The 17868-nt window shown below is 44.3% G+C and overlaps 2 protein-coding genes across 3 annotated transcripts in view; one reads left to right on the top strand and one right to left on the bottom strand.

Moving 5' to 3' along the window:
• The window catches only part of slc49a4 (solute carrier family 49 member 4), a 72505-nt gene extending 69003 nt beyond the window's left edge, over positions 1 to 3502 (bottom strand). The window contains exon 1 of the mRNA XM_014165388.3: positions 3054 to 3502. Coding sequence (XP_014020863.1) covers positions 3054 to 3348 — 295 coding nt within the window. The 5' untranslated portion in view covers positions 3349 to 3502. The remainder of the gene's footprint in view (positions 1 to 3053) is intronic.
• A 52-nt stretch (positions 3503 to 3554) lies between these two features.
• The window catches only part of hspbap1 (hspb associated protein 1), a 48012-nt gene continuing 33698 nt past the window's right edge, over positions 3555 to 17868 (top strand). The window contains exons 1-2 of one of the 2 annotated variants that reach the window (XM_014165387.3): positions 3555 to 3667; positions 16108 to 16302. In XM_014165387.3, coding sequence (XP_014020862.1) covers positions 16116 to 16302 — 187 coding nt within the window. In that variant the 5' untranslated portion in view covers positions 3555 to 3667; positions 16108 to 16115. Of the gene's footprint in view, positions 3719 to 16107; positions 16303 to 17868 lie in introns of both variants that reach the window. The other variant, XM_014165386.3, reaches the window with a different exon arrangement.

Genomic DNA, 17868 nt, shown 5'->3' with positions numbered 1-17868 from the left:
CCCTGAAACTATTCCCCAGGTCGTTGCTGTAAATGAGAATGTGTTCAGTCAACTTACCTGGTAAAATAAATAAATAAATAGCAGGGTGATTCCTCACGAAACTAGGAGAGAAATACCATGATTTGGGGGATTTTCAAGAAATGTTATCTATAGAAGGGTCCTTTAGAGGTAAGATAGTTTACATATATTTGAGAATTACCTCCTTTAAGACTCCATAATATTTTATATTTTGCTCTCGAGTGGCCCAGCGGTCTAAGGCACTGCATCTCAGTGCTTGAGGCGTCACTACCGACACCCTGGTTCGATTCCAGGCTGTATCACAACCGGCCGTGATTGGGAGTCCCATACGGCAGCGCACAAATGGCCCAGCGTTGTCCGGGTTTGGCCGGTGTAGGCCTTCATTGTAAATAAGAATTTGTTCTTAACTGACTTGCCTAGTTAAATAAAAGGTTAAACAAAAATATGAAAAATATATATTTTTTAAATGTAAAGGTGCTACAAAGCGTTGTAATATGAATTATAAACTGGGTGGTTCGAGCCCTGAATGCTGATTGGCTGACAGCCGTGGAATATCAGACAGTATATCACGGGTATGACAAAACATGTATTTTTACTGCTCTAATTACGTTGGTAACCAGTTTATAATAGCAATAAGGCACCTCGGGGGTTTGCGGTATATGGCCAATATACCACAGCTAAAGGCTGTATCCAGGCACTCGCGTTGCGTCAGCCTTTAGCCATGGTATATTGTCCATATTTTTTATTTGACCTTTATTTAACCAGGTAGGCCAGTTGAGAACACGTTCTTATTTACAACTGCAACCTGGCCAAGATAAAGCAAAAAAGTGCGATACAAACAACACAGAGTTACACATGGAATAAACAAACATACAGTCAACAACACAATAGAAAAGTCTATATAACGTGTGTGCAAATGAAGTAAGATTAGGGAGGTAAGGTAATAAATAGGCCGTAGTGGAGAAATAATTCCAATTTAGCAAATAAACACTGGAGTGATATATGTGCAGAAGATGAATGTGCAAATAGAGATACTGGGGTAAAAAGGAGCAAAAAAATATAAATAAAATAAATAACAATATGGGGATGAGGTAGTTGGATGGGCTATTTACAGATGGGCTATGTACAGGCACAATGATCTGTAAGCTGCTCAGATAGCTGATGCTTAAAGTTAAAGGGAGATATGAGTCTCCGGCTTCAGTGATTTTTGCAATTCGTTCCAGTCATTGGCAGCAGAGAACTGGAAGGAAAGGCGGCCAAAGGAGGAATTGGCTTTGGGGGTGACGAGTGAAATATACCTGCTGGAGCGCGTGCTACGGGTCGGTGCTGCTATGGTGACCAGTGAGCTGAGATAAGGTGGGGCTTTACCTAGCAAAGACTTATAGATGACCTGGAGCCAGTGGGTTTGCTGATGCATATGAAGCGAGGGCCAGCCAACGAGAGCATACAGGTCGCAGTGGTGGGTACTATATGGGGCTTTGGTGACGAAACGGATGGCACTGTCATAGACTGCATCCAATATGCTGAGTAGAGTGTTGGAGGCTATTTTGTAAATGACATCGCCGAAATCAAGGATCGATAGGATAGTCCGTTTTACGAGAGTATGTTTGCTTAATATACGTCTTATTGCTTAAATATACAATTTTTTATTTGACTAATTTTTCTATATAATTGTTGAACATAATATAATCTACGGGCATATTAAAGTTCTCTGCTAGTTTATTGTTTTAGATTTTGATTATTGAAATCAAAACACTACTCATATTACAGAGCAAGCGGTAAAGCGTCATATGAGAGGCCCGAGGAGATCAGCAGCATTTTTGAAATGGTGGTAAGAGAAATCCCACCAGCAAGCATATTTCACCTTAGTAACAGCTAAGCCTTATCTCTACACCTGCTGTCTATCCTTAAACCCCACAGACTCTTGTCAAAAGCAGTGGACTATATAGAGAATAGGGGGCCATTTGGGATGCAGACACTGATTTACTACTACTATTGTACCTCACTGCTCCACATGGGCCATAGACCAAATCATGCTACAGATTAACACACGCTTTTAAGGAGTTACATTTCAAGGGGTTTTATTGACTTAGAGGTTGTGAATCCTAAACTCCTATTGACATCAATGCAAGTCTAAGTGAAAACTCGATTGAAGAGGAAGTTAGTATTTGCCCGAATGAATAAAGTTAAGAAACACAATGAACTATATGACACTGTTATGACCTTTTACTATGTAACACCCAATAGCCACTTCATCTTTTTGTTTTAAAAGAGACTGTCATGAGATGTCTCTAGATGACTAACTAACCACACACTTATGACAGATGCCCTTTGCTTTCATATGCTGTATATGTTATTTGCTTTTGTATGTTTCCAAGGAGTCAAAGAAAATGTTTTTGTCAGCTGATAGTGTGGTCCGGGTGTTAGATGGGTGTTAGCTAAGTGTTTTAATCAGGTGATGTAGAGGAACTGGTTTGGTGATTAGCAGGCATGACTGGTAGGCAGCACTTCTGAGTGTTACTTTAACTGTCAGTAAACAATACTTGACTGTTGTTTGAGAGCTCGATGAAAGAGATTTCACAATTTCACAAAATAACACATAAGTGGCCCATAGCAAAAATTCCACAAGGCAGCCAGTCAGTCAACATTATTTTTGATTGTTTACCTGTTGTTCAGACCCTTTCTCATGGTTTAATAATTTAAGGTAGTCTTTGGACTGGATGTATATCTTAACTATTCTTATGTCAACATAGGCCCACCGACATTAAACTAGGCCAGTTATTTCAACATATGTTGTGTATACATTGAGGGAAATGTTTGCTTCCCATTCTTATGGTTGATTGGATAAAAAACGTAAATCAATTATGACCTATGATATCTAGTCATCAATACCTTCTCTTTTTTCCCCAGGATGTATACGTCAACAATTCCCAAGTCGCTGCAGCATGCAATGACACAACCCTGGGGAAATATAATTTGGCAATGGAGACATACAATTGTAAAGACGTACTGCCACCTCGAACAAAACAACTCACCTTTCTTGTCCATCAGCCACATAAATAGCAGCCAAGGGGTGAACCCTACTGGCCCCCACAGAACCAGCACGGCGATGTCAGATTTGGCGAAATCGTACGCGTGAATGGCAGAGTTCTGAATTGGGCCCCAAGTGTTCCATACCATCCCTTGCATGAACGCCAGCAATGAAAATAGAGTCAGAACCAGCCATCTTCTCCCGTAGACTCGGCTGTAAACTGGCTGAATGCTCGTCTCGGGGTTAGGAGGAAAAATAAGTGGTTCCCTTTCGCCCTCGGTGCTCGATGCAGCACCCATCGCCTGTGATACAACGTAGCTTTCGTTCAACGGTGACTTAATCCGCGCGCGATGTCCAATATTCGATTACACAATGGCAACAAATGTATATAACTTCAATATCAGTTGCCCATAGAAACAATAACAACCCATGTCGCTGCAACAATTCAAGCTGCACTGCGCATGCCTGAACGGAAGTGGTCACAATTTTGAAACTTAAACCCGTTGTCATCCATGTTGGTTCCTTCCTCAATAGATGTGAACGGGATTTTCAGGCCTTATTGAGTCGGAATGCCCCCCTAGTTTCACAATACCGTATCATTGGAATAAAGTCGCTCACGTGAGTTTTGTTTACTTCCGCTCTGATTTGTTCGTGCATGTGTAAAGAAAGGTGAGCCCCAAATGATTGCTGTGCTTGCCAAACTCCACAATTAGGTTTATTTTCGTGAAGTGTGGTGAGAGTTTAGATGTGTCCTTATTCTTTTACTATCAATTGTCTTCTATGCTGTTGTCACAATAGAGTTGTAATGTGTGTGTTTGTTTGAGTCTCTCTGGTTAAGTGATCATGCCCGAGAAGCCAGTGTTTGGAGGATATATTGGCACGGGTGTTGTTGGCCAGAGACGAAGTCGAGAACCGGTGTTGTGCCGAAAATCTCCCCCCTGCCAGAATCCCCCCCCTTTCGCGTGAACGCGCACACACTCAATTCTTCATTGCTGCGACTTGCTTGCTGGTTAAGATTTTTGCTCTTCACTCCGTTGTCAGTTTAGCCTACATTTCACTGATCTTAGTAGCAGAAGGCATTTTTTATTTGTTTCCTTCAAGGCAGCTGTCAATCATCCCGTTAGGCTGCGTTTCATTAAAACATTTTATGTCGGTTTGATTGCAGGGGAGGCACTAGTAATGTCTACAGTTTTCACTTGGCTATTTGTTTCAAGTGTATTGGTCTATAAATAAATCTCTTTGCCAAAATTCGTAATCTCTCCCATGTCTTATTCGACAAGTAGTTGTGAAATGCTTATTGCTTGCCAACATTTTACTCCCTCCTCTATGTTTAATGTAACACACATACGTTAATTATTCATTTCGGTTGCCTATCCTGGCGTGAAGTTTGTGCTATAGAAAGTATTTGACTGACGTGTGCCACAGAAAGTATTTAATTCTAGTGACAAAATTAAGGAAATTAGAAGGGGGCGGAAAGGATTTCAGCAAGGCCATTTTCTTGCTTTCTATCTTGGGACTGTAAGGCCTGGCACACTTCAGAATCATGTTGGTAGCTCATGTTGACCAGTAGTGTGTGCCACAGAAAGTATTTGACTCTAGCCACAAAATTAAGGAAATTAGAAGGGGGGGTTGGCAGGCAAGAAAATGGCATTGCCGAAGTCACCCCCTCTAATTTCCTTAATTTTGTCACTAGAGTCAAATACGTTCTACAGAACAAACTTCATGCCAGGATAGGCAACCAAAATTAATAATTAATGTATGTGTGTTATATTAAACACAGAGGGAGTAAAATGTAGAAAAACAAACACTTCAGAACAACTACTAGTCGAATAAGACATGGGAGAGATGACGAATTTTGGTAAAGAGATTTATTTATACATTTACATTTAAGTCATTTAGCAGACGCTCTTATCCAGAGCGACTTACAAAATGGTGCATTCACCTTATGATATCCAGTGGAACAACCACTTTACAATAGTGCATCTAAATCTTTTAAGGGGGGGGGGGGGGTTAGAAGGATTACTTTATCCTATCCTAGGTATTCCTTAAAGAGGTGGGGTTTCAGGTGTCTCCGGAAGGTGGTGATTGACTCCGCTGTCCTGGCGTCGTGAGGGAGCTTGTTCCACCATTGGGGTGCCAGAGCAGCGAACAGTTTTGACTGGGCTGAGCGGGAACTGTGCTTCCTCAGAGGTAGGGGGGCCAGCAGGCCAGTGGTGGATGAACGCAGTGCCCTTGTTTGGGTGTAGGGCCTGATCAGAGCCTGAAGGTATGGAGGTGCCGTTCCCTTCACAGCTCCGTAGGCAATCACCATGGTCTTGTAGCGGATGCGAGCTTCAACTGGAAGCCAGTGGAGAGAGCGGAGGAGCGGGGTGACGTGAGAGAACTTGGGAAGGTTGAACACCAGACGGGCTGCGGCGTTCTGGATGAGTTGTAGGGGTTTAATGGCACAGGCAGGGAGCCCAGCCAACAGCGAGTTGCAGTAATCCAGACGGGAGATGACAAGTGCCTGGATTAGGACCTGCGCCGCTTCCTGTGTGAGGCAGGGTCGTACTCTGCGAATGTTGTAGAGCATGAACCTACAGGATCGGGTCACCGCCTTGATGTTAGTGGAGAACGACAGGGTGTTGTTCAGGATCACGCCAAGGTTCTTAGCACTCTGGGAGGAGGACACAAGGGAGTTGTCAACCGTGATGGCGAGATCATGGAACGGGCAGTCCTTCCCCGGGAGGAAGAGCAGCTCCGTCTTGCCGAGGTTCAGCTTGAGCTGGTGATCCGTCATCCACACTGATTAGTCTGACAGACATGCAGAGATGCGATTCGCCGCCTGGTTATCAGAAGGGGGAAAGGAGAAGATTAATTGTGTGTCATCTGCATAGCAATGATAGGAGAGACCATGTGAGGATATGACAGAGCCAAGTGACTTGGTGTATAGCGAGAATAGGAGAGGGCCTAGAACAGAGCCCTGGGGGACACCAGTGGTGAGAGCGCATGGTGCGGAGACAGATTCTCGCCACGCCACCTGGTAGGAGCGACCTGTCAGGTAGGACGCAATCCAAGCGTGGGCCGCGCCGGAGATGCCCAACTCGGAGAGGGTGGAGAGGAGGATCTGATGATTCACAGTATCAAAGGCAGCAGATAGGTCTAGAAGTATGAGAGCAGAGGAGAGAGAGTTAGCTTTAGCAGTGCGGAGAGCCTCCGTGACACAGAGAAGAGCAGTCTCAGTTGAATGCCCAGTCTTGAAACCTGACTGATTAGGATCAAGAAGGTCATTCTGAGAGAGATAGCAGGAGAGCTGGCCAAGGACGGCACGTTCAAGAGTTTTGGAGAGAAAAGAAAGAAGGGATACTGGTCTGTAGTTGTTGACATCGGAGGGATCGAGTGTAGTTTTTTTCAGAAGGGGTGCAACTCTCGCTCTCTTGAAGAGGGAAGGGACGTAGCCAGCGGTCAAGGATGAGTTGATGAGCGAGGTGAGGAAGGGGAGAAGGTCTCCGGAAATGGTCTGGAGAAGAGAGGAGGGGATAGGGTCAAGTGGGCAGGTTGTTGGGCGGCCGGCCGTCACAAGACGCGAGATTTCATCTGGAGAGAGAGGGGAGAAAGAGGTCAAAGCACAGGGTAGGGCAGTGTGAGCAGGACCAGCGCTGTCGTTTGACTTAGCAAACGAGGATCGGATATCGTCAACCTTCTTTTCAAAATGGTTGACGAAGTCATCCGCAGAGAGGGAGGAGGATTCAGGAGGGAGGAGAAGGTAGCAAAGAGCTTCCTAGGGTTAGAGGCAGATGCTTGGAATTTAGAGTGGTAGAAAGTGGCTTTAGCAGCAGAGACAGAAGAGGAGAATGTAGAGAGGAGTGAGTGAAAGGATGCCAGGTCCGCAGGGAGGCGAGTTTTCCTCCATTTCCGCTCGGCTGCCCGGAGCCCTGTTCTGTGAGCTCGTAGTGAGTCGTCGAGCCACGGAGCAGGAGGGGAGGACCGAGCCGGCCTGGAGGATAGGGGACAGAGAAAATCAAAGGATGCAGAAAGGGAGGAGAGGAGGGTTGAGGAGGCAGAATCAGGAGATAGGTTGGAGAAGGTTTGAGCAGAGGGAAGAGATGATAGGATGGAAGAGGAGAGAGTAGCGGGAGAGAGAGAGCGAAGGTTGGGACGGCGCAATACCATCCGAGTAGGGGCAGAGTGAGTAGTGTTGGAGGAGAGCAAGAGGGAAAAGGATACAAGGTAGTGGTCGGAGATTTGGAGGGGAGTTGCAATGAGATTAGTGGAAGAACAGCATCTAGTAAAGATGAGGTCAAGCGTATTGCCTGCCTTGTGAGTAGGGGGGGAAGGTGAGAGGGTGAGGTCAAAAGAGGAGAGGAGTGGAAAGAAGGAGGCAGAGAGGAATGAGTCAAAGGTAGACGTGGGGAGGTTAAAGTCACCCAGAACTGTGAGAGGTGAGCCATCCTCAGGAAAGGAACTTATCAAGGCGTCAAGCTCATTGATGAACTCTCCAAGGGAACCTGGAGGGCGATAAATGATAAGGATGTTAAGCTTGAAAGGGCTGGTAACTGTGACAGCATGTAATTCAAATGAGGAGATAGACAGATGGGTCAGGGGAGAAAGAGAGAATGTCCACTTGGGAGAGATGAGGATTCCAGTGCCACCACCCCGCTGGCTCGATGCTCTAGGGGTATGCGAGAACACGTGGGCAGACGAAGAGAGAGCAGTAGGAGTAGCAGTGTTATCTGTGGTAATCCATGTTTCCGTCAGCGCCAGGAAGTCTAGGGACTGGAGGGTAGCATAGGCTGAGATGAACTCAGCATTGTTGGTTGCAGACCGGCAGTTCCAGAGGCTGCCGGAGACCTGGAACTCCACGTGGGTCGTGGGCGCTGGGACCACCAGGTTGGAGTGGCAGCGGCCACGCGGTGTGAAGCGTTTGTATGGCCTGTGCAGAGAGGAGAGAACAGGGATAGACAGACACATAGTTGACAAGCTACAGAAGTGTTGTTTCTTGTATTATTGTCTCCTGTGTCTTTAGAGAACTGTTTCACTTTGATATCCTTTTTCTTCTGTCCTGATTTTCTCTTTCTTTTCTTCTGTTAACTAGATATTCTTTGTTGTTCTTCGTTAGCTAGCTAGCTTCTTCCAAAAGAGTCCCTAGCAACTGCTTAGCAACTGGTAAACAATTCAGCTAGCTAAAATAACTATTTTTCATAAAATTGTAGTTATTTTTCAAAAGCCTATCTTCTTTGTTTGTTGCTTGTTTTTTCTCCTATTCAGTCTTGCAGTTTTCTTTTGCTTTTTTCCGATGTACTTCACTCTAAAAACCATGTAAATTTCAATATTTGTAGGAGCTCATTTTTCAGCTGCTGCTGCTCAAATTGGAGTTCCGGAACACTAATTATATTAGTGTTAATTAATTATTTATAGACTAATACACTTGAAACAAATAGCCAACTGAAAACTGCAGACATTACTAGTGCCTCCCCCGCGATTAAACCGACATAAAACATTTTATGAAATGCAGCCTAACATGCTGAGCAGACCAGACACGACGTGTGCGCGAGCGTCGCAAAATACATTTAGAAATCCATGTTTTTCAATTATTGCACCCACACTGCTTGCGCGCGCCAACAAGCGTCTGCGTTGCCACCGGCTAAAATAGAAGTCATTCCTATTTCTGACGCAGATCGCACTGCAAGTCCTGCCTCTCCCAACTCCTCATTGGTTTATAGAAGCAGGTACCCACGTGCCATCTCCTCATTGGTTATATCCACGTGGGTGATTGAAAGACTAAATGTTTTGTCGGTTGTCGTGGTAATACTATGAAAGTGTAGATGCTAATCACCATATAAGTTCAAAGATGAAAAAGCCTAGAAGGAGGAGAGATGGATAGAAACTATTCGGTTGGCCGTTTTATGTATGGATTAATTGTCGGCGTAGAGGACCTTGTGCATTTCAGGTAAAATATGTTTAAATCCCATGACAAATTAGCTAGCAACAGCAAGCTAGCTAAATAGGACAAATTAGCTAGCGAGTGCAAGCTAACTAGCTAAATTGCCATACATGTTTAATGCTTTTTGACCTGTCCCCAAATTAATGTCATTGGTTCAGAGTTTGTTTTGATATTTTAACCTGCGTGTCGTGGTCACGTTTGGTGTGGGGGGACAAAATAAATGTATGCATGATGGCGCACTCGCGCAGCCAGTTTGGGTTCCGTGTAACAGGATCATTGACAGCTGCCTTGAAGGAAACAAATAACAATTGCTTTCTGCTACTAAGATCAGTGAAATGGAGGCTAAACTGACAGAGTGATGAGCATAAATCTCAACTAGCAAGCAAGTCGCAGCAATAAAGAATTGTGTGTGCGTGTTCTAGGGGGGGGGGGTTTGGCACAACACCGGCAAACGGCGACAATATCCTCCAAACACCGGCTTCGAGGGCATTATCACTTTTATACAATGGGTTATCAACATATTCAAATAATGATTCACATATTTTCATTAAAAACATTATTCTGATTAATTTATTTTATGGTCGTTCATTGTATCGGTTCGGTTGCCAGAGACGCGACCCAGTCATTGTCTTTTTGTTCTGTGTCTATGGACATTCGTTCGTTCTAAATGTTCTATTGCCATACTGGCTTGCAATGTTTCTTATCCTTATTGCTTGCTAGATAGCTAACTATGGCTAACTTACTGTCATGTCAAACAGTGCAGCCAGAATATCATAAAAGTAGTTTAATTTGCATTTGTTTAAGCTGTTTTCTAGTGACATTTATTTGGATACAGTCATAAGAATGAGCTAATGATGAGCGATTTCACCTGGAATAAACAATATGCTCTCATCAGGATGCTGTTGTTCAGAGGAGCTAGCCAACAACACAGCTAACACAATCAATTCAAACTGAAGCTGGAAAGACTGCAAACTAACTTCATTTTGTTTAGTTTTACCTGTTTTCTATTGACAATTCTTTGTATATGTCCATAAAAATGATGCTGATTCACAATTTCGACTGGCTGAGAAATGTCTCTTCCCGACTCCCGACCCCAGGCTACACATTCATTACAATGGGACCGCTGGAGATCGAATTTTAATATGAAACAGTGTTGCAAATGTCAGAGACAGACCACAAGTTTTATACAAATCTCCGCTATTGATAACCAATTGCTTGTGTAAAAGAAATTGGAGCTAATGTCTAGATGCTTTTTACAGTGGAGACCAAGTTTATAAATTATCTGGCTGGGCTGATGAGACAGTGGATTGCCAGGGAGATGGAACAGAGTAAATATGCATTTCAACATTATAGCTTTTGCTGGTGGAAACTTGTGGAATAGACACTGGCTGGAATGCAGTTATAACCAGTCAGCGTCCAGGATTAGACCTGCCCGTTGTATAATTAAGTGATAATGCCCGAGATGCCGTGTTTTGAGGATATTGGCACTGGTGTTGTTAGGCCCGAGACGAAGTCGAGTAGTAAAGTAGCTGCATTTGCGTTTAAGCTGTTTTCTAGTGACGTTTATTTGTCCAAATTGCAGAATGGCGCCAGAAGAGATGGCTGCCGTTTTACGGGCTCCTAACCAATTTTGCTATTTTGTGTTTTTTTGCATTGTTTGTCATTTATTTTGTACAAAATGTTTCTGCCACCGTCTCTTATGACCGAAAAGAGCTTCTGGATATCAGGACAGAGATTACTCACCTCGAAATGGACAAAGATTTTTTCTTTTAAGGAATCAGACGCAAAGGATTTACTGCTGACACCAGACCAGGCCCAAATCGTTGTCATTCTCATGAAGAAGAGACGCTGATACAGGGGATGCAGGTCCGAGTGCCTTGTGAGAATTTGTCGGTGAATGGGTAACCCACCTCTACCATCCGTCCTATTGGCCAACGTGCAATCATTGGAGAATAAACTGGATGAGCTCTGTTCAAGACTATCCTACCAACGGGACATTAAAAACTGTAATATTTTATGTTTCACCAAGTCGTGGCTGTCTTGCATCGGCAACACAGAATAGCTGCCAGCTGCCTCCGGTAAGACAAGGGGTGGCGGTCTGTGTCTATTTGTCAAAACAGCTGGTGCGCAAATCTACAGTGGTCCCTGTAGTGTACGATCAAACCAATGTGATTAGAACGCGTATTTAGAACGTCCAGTTTCGAATGACGCAACAATCAGCATTTGAGCTGGCCACAGTTTTTTTCAGAAACATTTTGCACAAACAGTCCTTACAAAGTTATGTCCAGAATGTGAGCAGTTTATTTTTGGATTCAATGTTCAGACATTCACAGAAGTAGCTTCAGCATAACACAATCATCCATCCAAACCGGAAAAATGTAGGCTACATTTGTCCCAGCGCTTATTGAGGAAAGATTGACATAACACAAGCGGTCATATTTTTATAACTCTCGGCTGACAGAAATGACAATATGAATTAGCTAATAGCAATTACTATTTATAATTAATCACATCACGGGTGAGCTCACCATTGATCAAAATAATTGAGTAAAACACTTTCTAGAAATCGAAAGTAATCCGACGATGCCGGTAATGACGATTTCCTGAACATCAACGCCACAGTAAAACGCTGTTTTTGGATATAAATATGAACTTGATAGAACTAAAAATGCATGCATTGTCTAACACAATGTCCTAGGAGTGTCATCTGTTGGAGATTGTAAAAGGTTAGTGCATCATTTTAGCTGATTTATGGTTTTGGTGACGCCTGTCTTTGAATTGGCACAACATTACACACAACTCTTGTAAATGTACTGTCCTAACATACTCTAAATTTATGCTTTCGCCGTAAAACCTTTTTGAAATCGTAAAACGTGGTTAGATTAAGGAGATGTTTATCTTTCAAAGGGTGTAAAATAGTTGTATGTTTGAAAAATTTGAATTTTGACATTTATTTGGATTCAAATTTGCCGCTCTTGAAATGCACCTGCTGTTGATGGAGTGCACCACGGGTGGGACGCTTGCGTCCCACCTAGCCCATAGAGGTTAACACTTTTACACTCCCACTCCCCAGGTGCTCTCGTTTGTTGACTTCAGTAACCGTAAAAGCCTTGATTTCATGCATGTTAACATTTAGAAGCCTACTCCCTAAGTTTGTTTTATTCACTGCTTTAGCACACTCTGCCAACCTGGATGTCCTAGCAGTGACTGAATCCTGGCTTAGAAAGGCCACCAAAAACCCTGAAATTTCCATCCCTAACTACAACATTTTCCGCCAAGATAGAACTGCCAAAGGAGGCGGTTTTGCAATCTACTGCAGAGATGGCCTGCAGAGTTCTGTCTTACTATCCAGGTCTGTGCCCAAATAATTTGAGCTTCTACTTTTAAAAATCCACCTTTCCATAAAAAAGTCTCTCACCGTTGCCGCTTGCTATAGACCACCTTCTGCCCCCAGCTGTGCCCTGGACACCATATGTGAATTGATTGTCCCCCATCTATCTTCAGAGCTCGTGCTGTTAGGTGACCTAAACTGTGACATGCTTAACACCCCGGCCATCCTACAATCTAAGCTTAATGCCCTCGATCTCACACAAATGATCAATGAACCTACCAGGTACAACCCCAAATCCGTAAACACGGGCACCCTCATAGATTTCATCCCAACCAACCTGCCCTCCAAATACACCTCTGCTGTCTTCAACCAGGATTTCAGCGATCACTGCCTCATTGCCTGCGTCTGTAATGGATCTGCGGTCAAATGACCACCTAAAACACTTCAGCGAGCAGGCCTTTCTAATCAACCTGGCCCGGGTATCCTGGAAGGATATTGACCTCATCCCGTTGGTAGAGGATGCCTGGTCGTTCTTTAAGTAATTTCCTCACCATCTTAAATAAGCATGCCCCTTTCAAAAAATGTAGAACTAAGAATAGATATAGCCCTTGGTTCACTCCAGACCTGACTGCCCTCGACCAGCACAAAAACATCCTGTGGAGGACTGTACTAGCATCGAATAGTCCCCACGATATGCAACTTGTCAGGGAAGTCAGGAACCAATACACGCAGTCAGTCAGGAAAGCAAAGGATAGCTTTTTCAAACAGAAATTTGCATCCTGTAGCTTTAACTCCAAAAAGTTTTGGGACACTAAAGTCCATGGAGAATAAGAGCAGCTGCCCACTGCACTGAGGCTAGGAAACACTGTCACCAACGATAAATCCATGATAATCGAGAATTTTAATAAGCATTTCTCTACGGCTGGCCATGCTTTCCTCCTGGCTACCTCAACCCCGGCCAACAGCTCCGCACCCCCCGCAGCTACTTGCCCAAGCCTCCTCAACTTCTCCTTCACCCAAATCCAGATAGCAGATGTTCTGAAAGAGCTGCAAAACCTGGACCTGCACAAATCAGCTGGTCTAGACAATCTGGACCCTCTCTTTCTAAAATTATCTGCCGTCATTGTTGCAACCCGTATTACCAGTCTGTTCAACTTCTCTTTCGTATCATCCGAGATCCCTAAAGATTGGAAAGCTGCCGCGGTCACCCCCCTCTTCAAAGGGGGTGACACTCTAGACCCAAACTGTTACAGACCTACATCCACCCTGCCTTTCTAAAGTCATTATTAAAGTAATAAACAGATCACTGACCATTTCGAATCCCACAGTACCTTATTTTCCGAGCTGGTCACGGTTGCACCTCGGTCACACTCAAGGTATTAAACTATCATAACCACCATCGATAAAAGACAGTACTGTGCAGCCGTCTTCATCGACCTTATCTAGGCTTTCGACTCTGTCAATCACCGTATTCTTATCGGCAGACTCGACAGCCTTGGTTTCTCAAATGACTTCCTCGCCTGGTTCACCAACTACTTCTCAGATAGAGTTCAGTGTGTCAAATCGAAGGGCCTGTTGTCCGGACCTCTGGCAGTCTCTATGGCGGTACCACAGGGTTCAATTCTCGGGCCGACTCTTTTCTCTGTATATATCAATGATGTCGCTCTAGCTGTGGGTGATTCCCTGATCCACCTCTACGCAGACGACACCATTCTGTATACATCTAGCCCTTCTTTGGACACTGTTTACAAACCTCCAAATGAGATTCAATGCCATACAACACTCCTTCCGTGGCCTCCAACTTCTCTTAAACGCTAGTAAAACTAAATGCATGCTTTTCAACCGATCGCTGCCCGCACCCGCCTGCCCATCTAGTATCACTACTCTGGACGGTTCTGACTTAGAATATGTGGACAACTACAAATACCTAGGTGTCTGGTTAGACCGTAAACTCTCCTTCCAGACTCATATTAAACATCTCCAATCCAAAATTAAATCTAGAATAAGGCTTCCTATTTCGCAACAAAGCCTCCTTCACTCACGCCGCCAGACATACCCTCATAAAACTGACTAAACTACCGATCCTCGACTTCGGCGATGTCATTTACAAAATAGCCTCCAACACTCTACTCAGCAAATTGGATGCAGTCTCACAGTGCCATCCGTTTTGTCACCAAAGCCCCATATACTACCCACCACTGTGACCTGTATGCTCTCGTTGGCTGGCCCTCACTACATATTTGTTGCCAGACGCACTGGCTCCAGGTCATCTATAAGTCTTTGCTAGGTAAAGCTCCGCCTTATCTCAGCTCACTTGTCACGATAACACCCACCCGTAGCACGCTCCAGCAGGTATATCTCACTGGTCATCCCCAAAGCCAACACCTACTTTGGCCACCTTTCCTTCCAGTTCTTTGCTGCCAATGACTGGAACGAATTGCAAAAATCGCTGAAGTTGGAGACTTATATCTCCCTCACTAACTTTAAACATCAGCTATCTGAGCAGCTAACCAATCGCTGCAGCTGTACACAGGCCATCTGTAAATTTCCCATCCAATCTAACCTACCTTATCACCATATTCTTTTTATTTACTTTTTTGCTCTTTTGCACACCAGTATTTCTACTTGCACATCATCATCTGCCCATCTATCACTCGTTAATTTGCTAAATTGTAATTACTTAGCTACTATGGCCTATTTATTGCCTTACCTCCTCATGCCATTTGCACCCACTGTATATAGACTTTTTTCCCCCTATTGTGTTATTGACTGTACGTTTGTTTATTCCATGTGTAACTGTTGTTTGTGTCGCACTGCTTTACTTTAACTTGGCCAGGTCGCAGTTGTAAATGAGAATTTGTTCTCAACTGGCCTACCTGGTTAAATAAAGGTGAAATAAAAAATGTAATTAAAAAAATGAACTGCATTGTTGGTTAATGGCTTGTAAGTAAGCATTTCACGGTAAGGTCTACACCCGTTATATTCGGCACTTGTGACAAATACAATTTTGATTTGATACATCCATAACAATGAGCTAAAGATGCACGATTTCACCTGGCATAGAAAATGTACTCTCTTGTCAGGAAACTTTTGTTCAGAGGAGCTAGCCAACAACACAGCTAACACAATCACTTCAAACTGAAGCTGGAAAGACAGCAAACTAGTTGTACTTAATTTTGTTTTACATGTTTTCTATTTGTAGTTCTTTGTACATATCAATACAAATGATGCTGATTCATGATTACGACTGGCTGAGAAAAGCTCTCTGCCTGTATCATCTCGACTTCCGACACGTTCATTACTATGGGACATATGGAGATCGAATTGAAATATCAGAACAATGTTGCAAATGTCAGTGAGGTTTATACAAATCTCCGCTGTTGAAAACAAAATGTTAGTCTAAAAGAAATGTGAGATAATGTCTAGATGCTTTTTATAGTGGAGATCAAGTTTATAAATTGCCTGGCTGTGCTGATGAGAGTGGATTGTGCAGTCGGCTGGAACAGAGTATAGGCATTTTTAATGTCATAGATTTAGCATGTGGTAATTTATGGAATAGACACTGGCTGGAATGCGGTTTTAACCAATCAGCATTCAGCATCGGTTGTGTAATTACCTATAAGATCATTTGATCTGATGATGCAGATGACAGGCAATCAGAACGTTCCTCATGTTGCCTTTCATTAAAATATTGGCTATGTGGCAACAAGTGTGTCAGACACAAATCGCATAGAATTTGGGCAACTAGCTAATAATAATTGTATTAACTAACCTCTCCTGACCCTGTTTACCTGTTATCCTCAGGCTCAGCTATGACCCCCAAGCCCTTCAGCCCAGAAGAGATCCAGAGGATCCTGGGATCTCTCCAGAAGCCTGCCGTCTTCCTCAACATTACCTGTGATTGGCCAGTGCTCCTCTGGACTGTAGACCACCTGTCACGATGCCTTGGAGGGAAGGCTGTCCGGTTCAGAATGGGAAGGAGACAGCATGAAAAGAAGAGTAAGAGAACAGCCCAGTGCAGAAACAACTCCAACCCCTATCCCCTAGGCACGTCATGCAGCCCCTATCCCCTAGGCACGTCATGCAGCCCCTACCCCCCTAGGCACGTCATGCAGCCCCTACCCCCTAGGCACGTCATGCAGCCCCTACCCCCTAGGCAGGTCATGCAGCCTTTTTAAAGTGTAGACGTTCCAAAGGACTGCATCAATGGCTTGTAGGCTGAAATATCACATTTACATAAGTATTCTAACCCTTTACTCAGTACTTTGTTGAATCACCTTTGGCAGTGACTACATCCTCGAGTCTTCTTTGGTATGACACTACAAGCTTGGCTCACCTGTATTTGGGGAGTTTCTCCCATCCTTCTCTGCAGATCCTCTCTAGCTCTGTCAGGTAGAACGGGGAGCATCGCTGCACAGCTGTTTTCAGGTCTATCCAGAGATGTTCGATCGGTTTCAAGTCTGGGTTCTGGCTGGGCCAGTTAAAGACATTCAGAGACTTGTCCCGAAGCCCCTCTTGCATTGTTTTGGCTGTGTGCTTAGGGTCGTTGTACTGTTGGAAGGTGAACCTTCGCCCCAGTCTGAGGTCCTGAGCAGTCTGGAGCAGGTTTACATCAAGGATCTCTCTGTACTTTGCTCTGTTCATCTTTCCCTCGATCCTGACTAGTCTCCCAGTCCCTGCCACTGAAAAACATCCCCACAGCATGATGCTGCCACCACCTTGTTTCCCCGTAGGCATGGTGCTAGGTTTCCTCCAGACGTGACACTTGACATTCAGGCCAAAGAGTTCAATCTTGGTTTCGTCACACCAGAGAATCTTGTTTCTCATGGTCTGAGAGTCCTTTAGGTGGCTTTTGGCAAACTCCCAAGTGGGCTGTCGTGTGCCTTTTACTGATTGTGTGTCCCACTGTAGCTCAGTTGGTAGAGCATGGCGCTTGCAACGCCAGGGTTTTGGGTTCAATTCCCATGGGGGGACAGTATGTAAAAATGTAATAAAAAAATTTATGCGCTCTACTGTAAGTCGCTCTGGATAAGAGCGTCCGCTAAATGACTAAAATGTAAATGTAAAATGTGTGGCTTCCGTCTGGCCACTCTACCATAAAGTCCTGATTGGTGGAGTGCTGCAGAGGTGGTTGTCCTTCTGGAAGGTTCTCCCATCTCCACAGAGGAAATCTGGAGCTCTGTTAGTGACCATCAGGTTCTTGGTCACCTCCCTGACTAAGGCCCTTCTCCCCCGATTGCTCAGTTTGGCCGGGCGGCCAGCGCTAGGAAGAGTCATGGTGGTTCCAAACTTCTTCCATTTAAGAACGATGGAGGCTACTGTGTTCTTGGGGACCTTCAATGCTACAGACATTTTTTGTTATCCTTCCCCAGATCTGTGCGTCGACACAATCCTCTCTCGGAGCTCTACGGACAATTCCTTCAACATCATGACTTGGTTTTTGCTCTGACATGCACTGTCAACTGTGGGACCTTATATAGACAGATGTGTGCCTTCCCAAATCATGTCCAATCAATTGAATTTACCACAGGTGGACTCCAATCAAGTTGTTGAAACATCTGAAGG

Source organism: Salmo salar, chromosome 21, assembly GCF_965601325.2.
Source record: "Salmo salar chromosome 21, fSalSal1, whole genome shotgun sequence".
In the NCBI taxonomy this organism is placed as follows: domain Eukaryota; kingdom Metazoa; phylum Chordata; class Actinopteri; order Salmoniformes; family Salmonidae; genus Salmo; species Salmo salar.
This window is presented reverse-complemented; position numbering and strand designations above follow the sequence as displayed.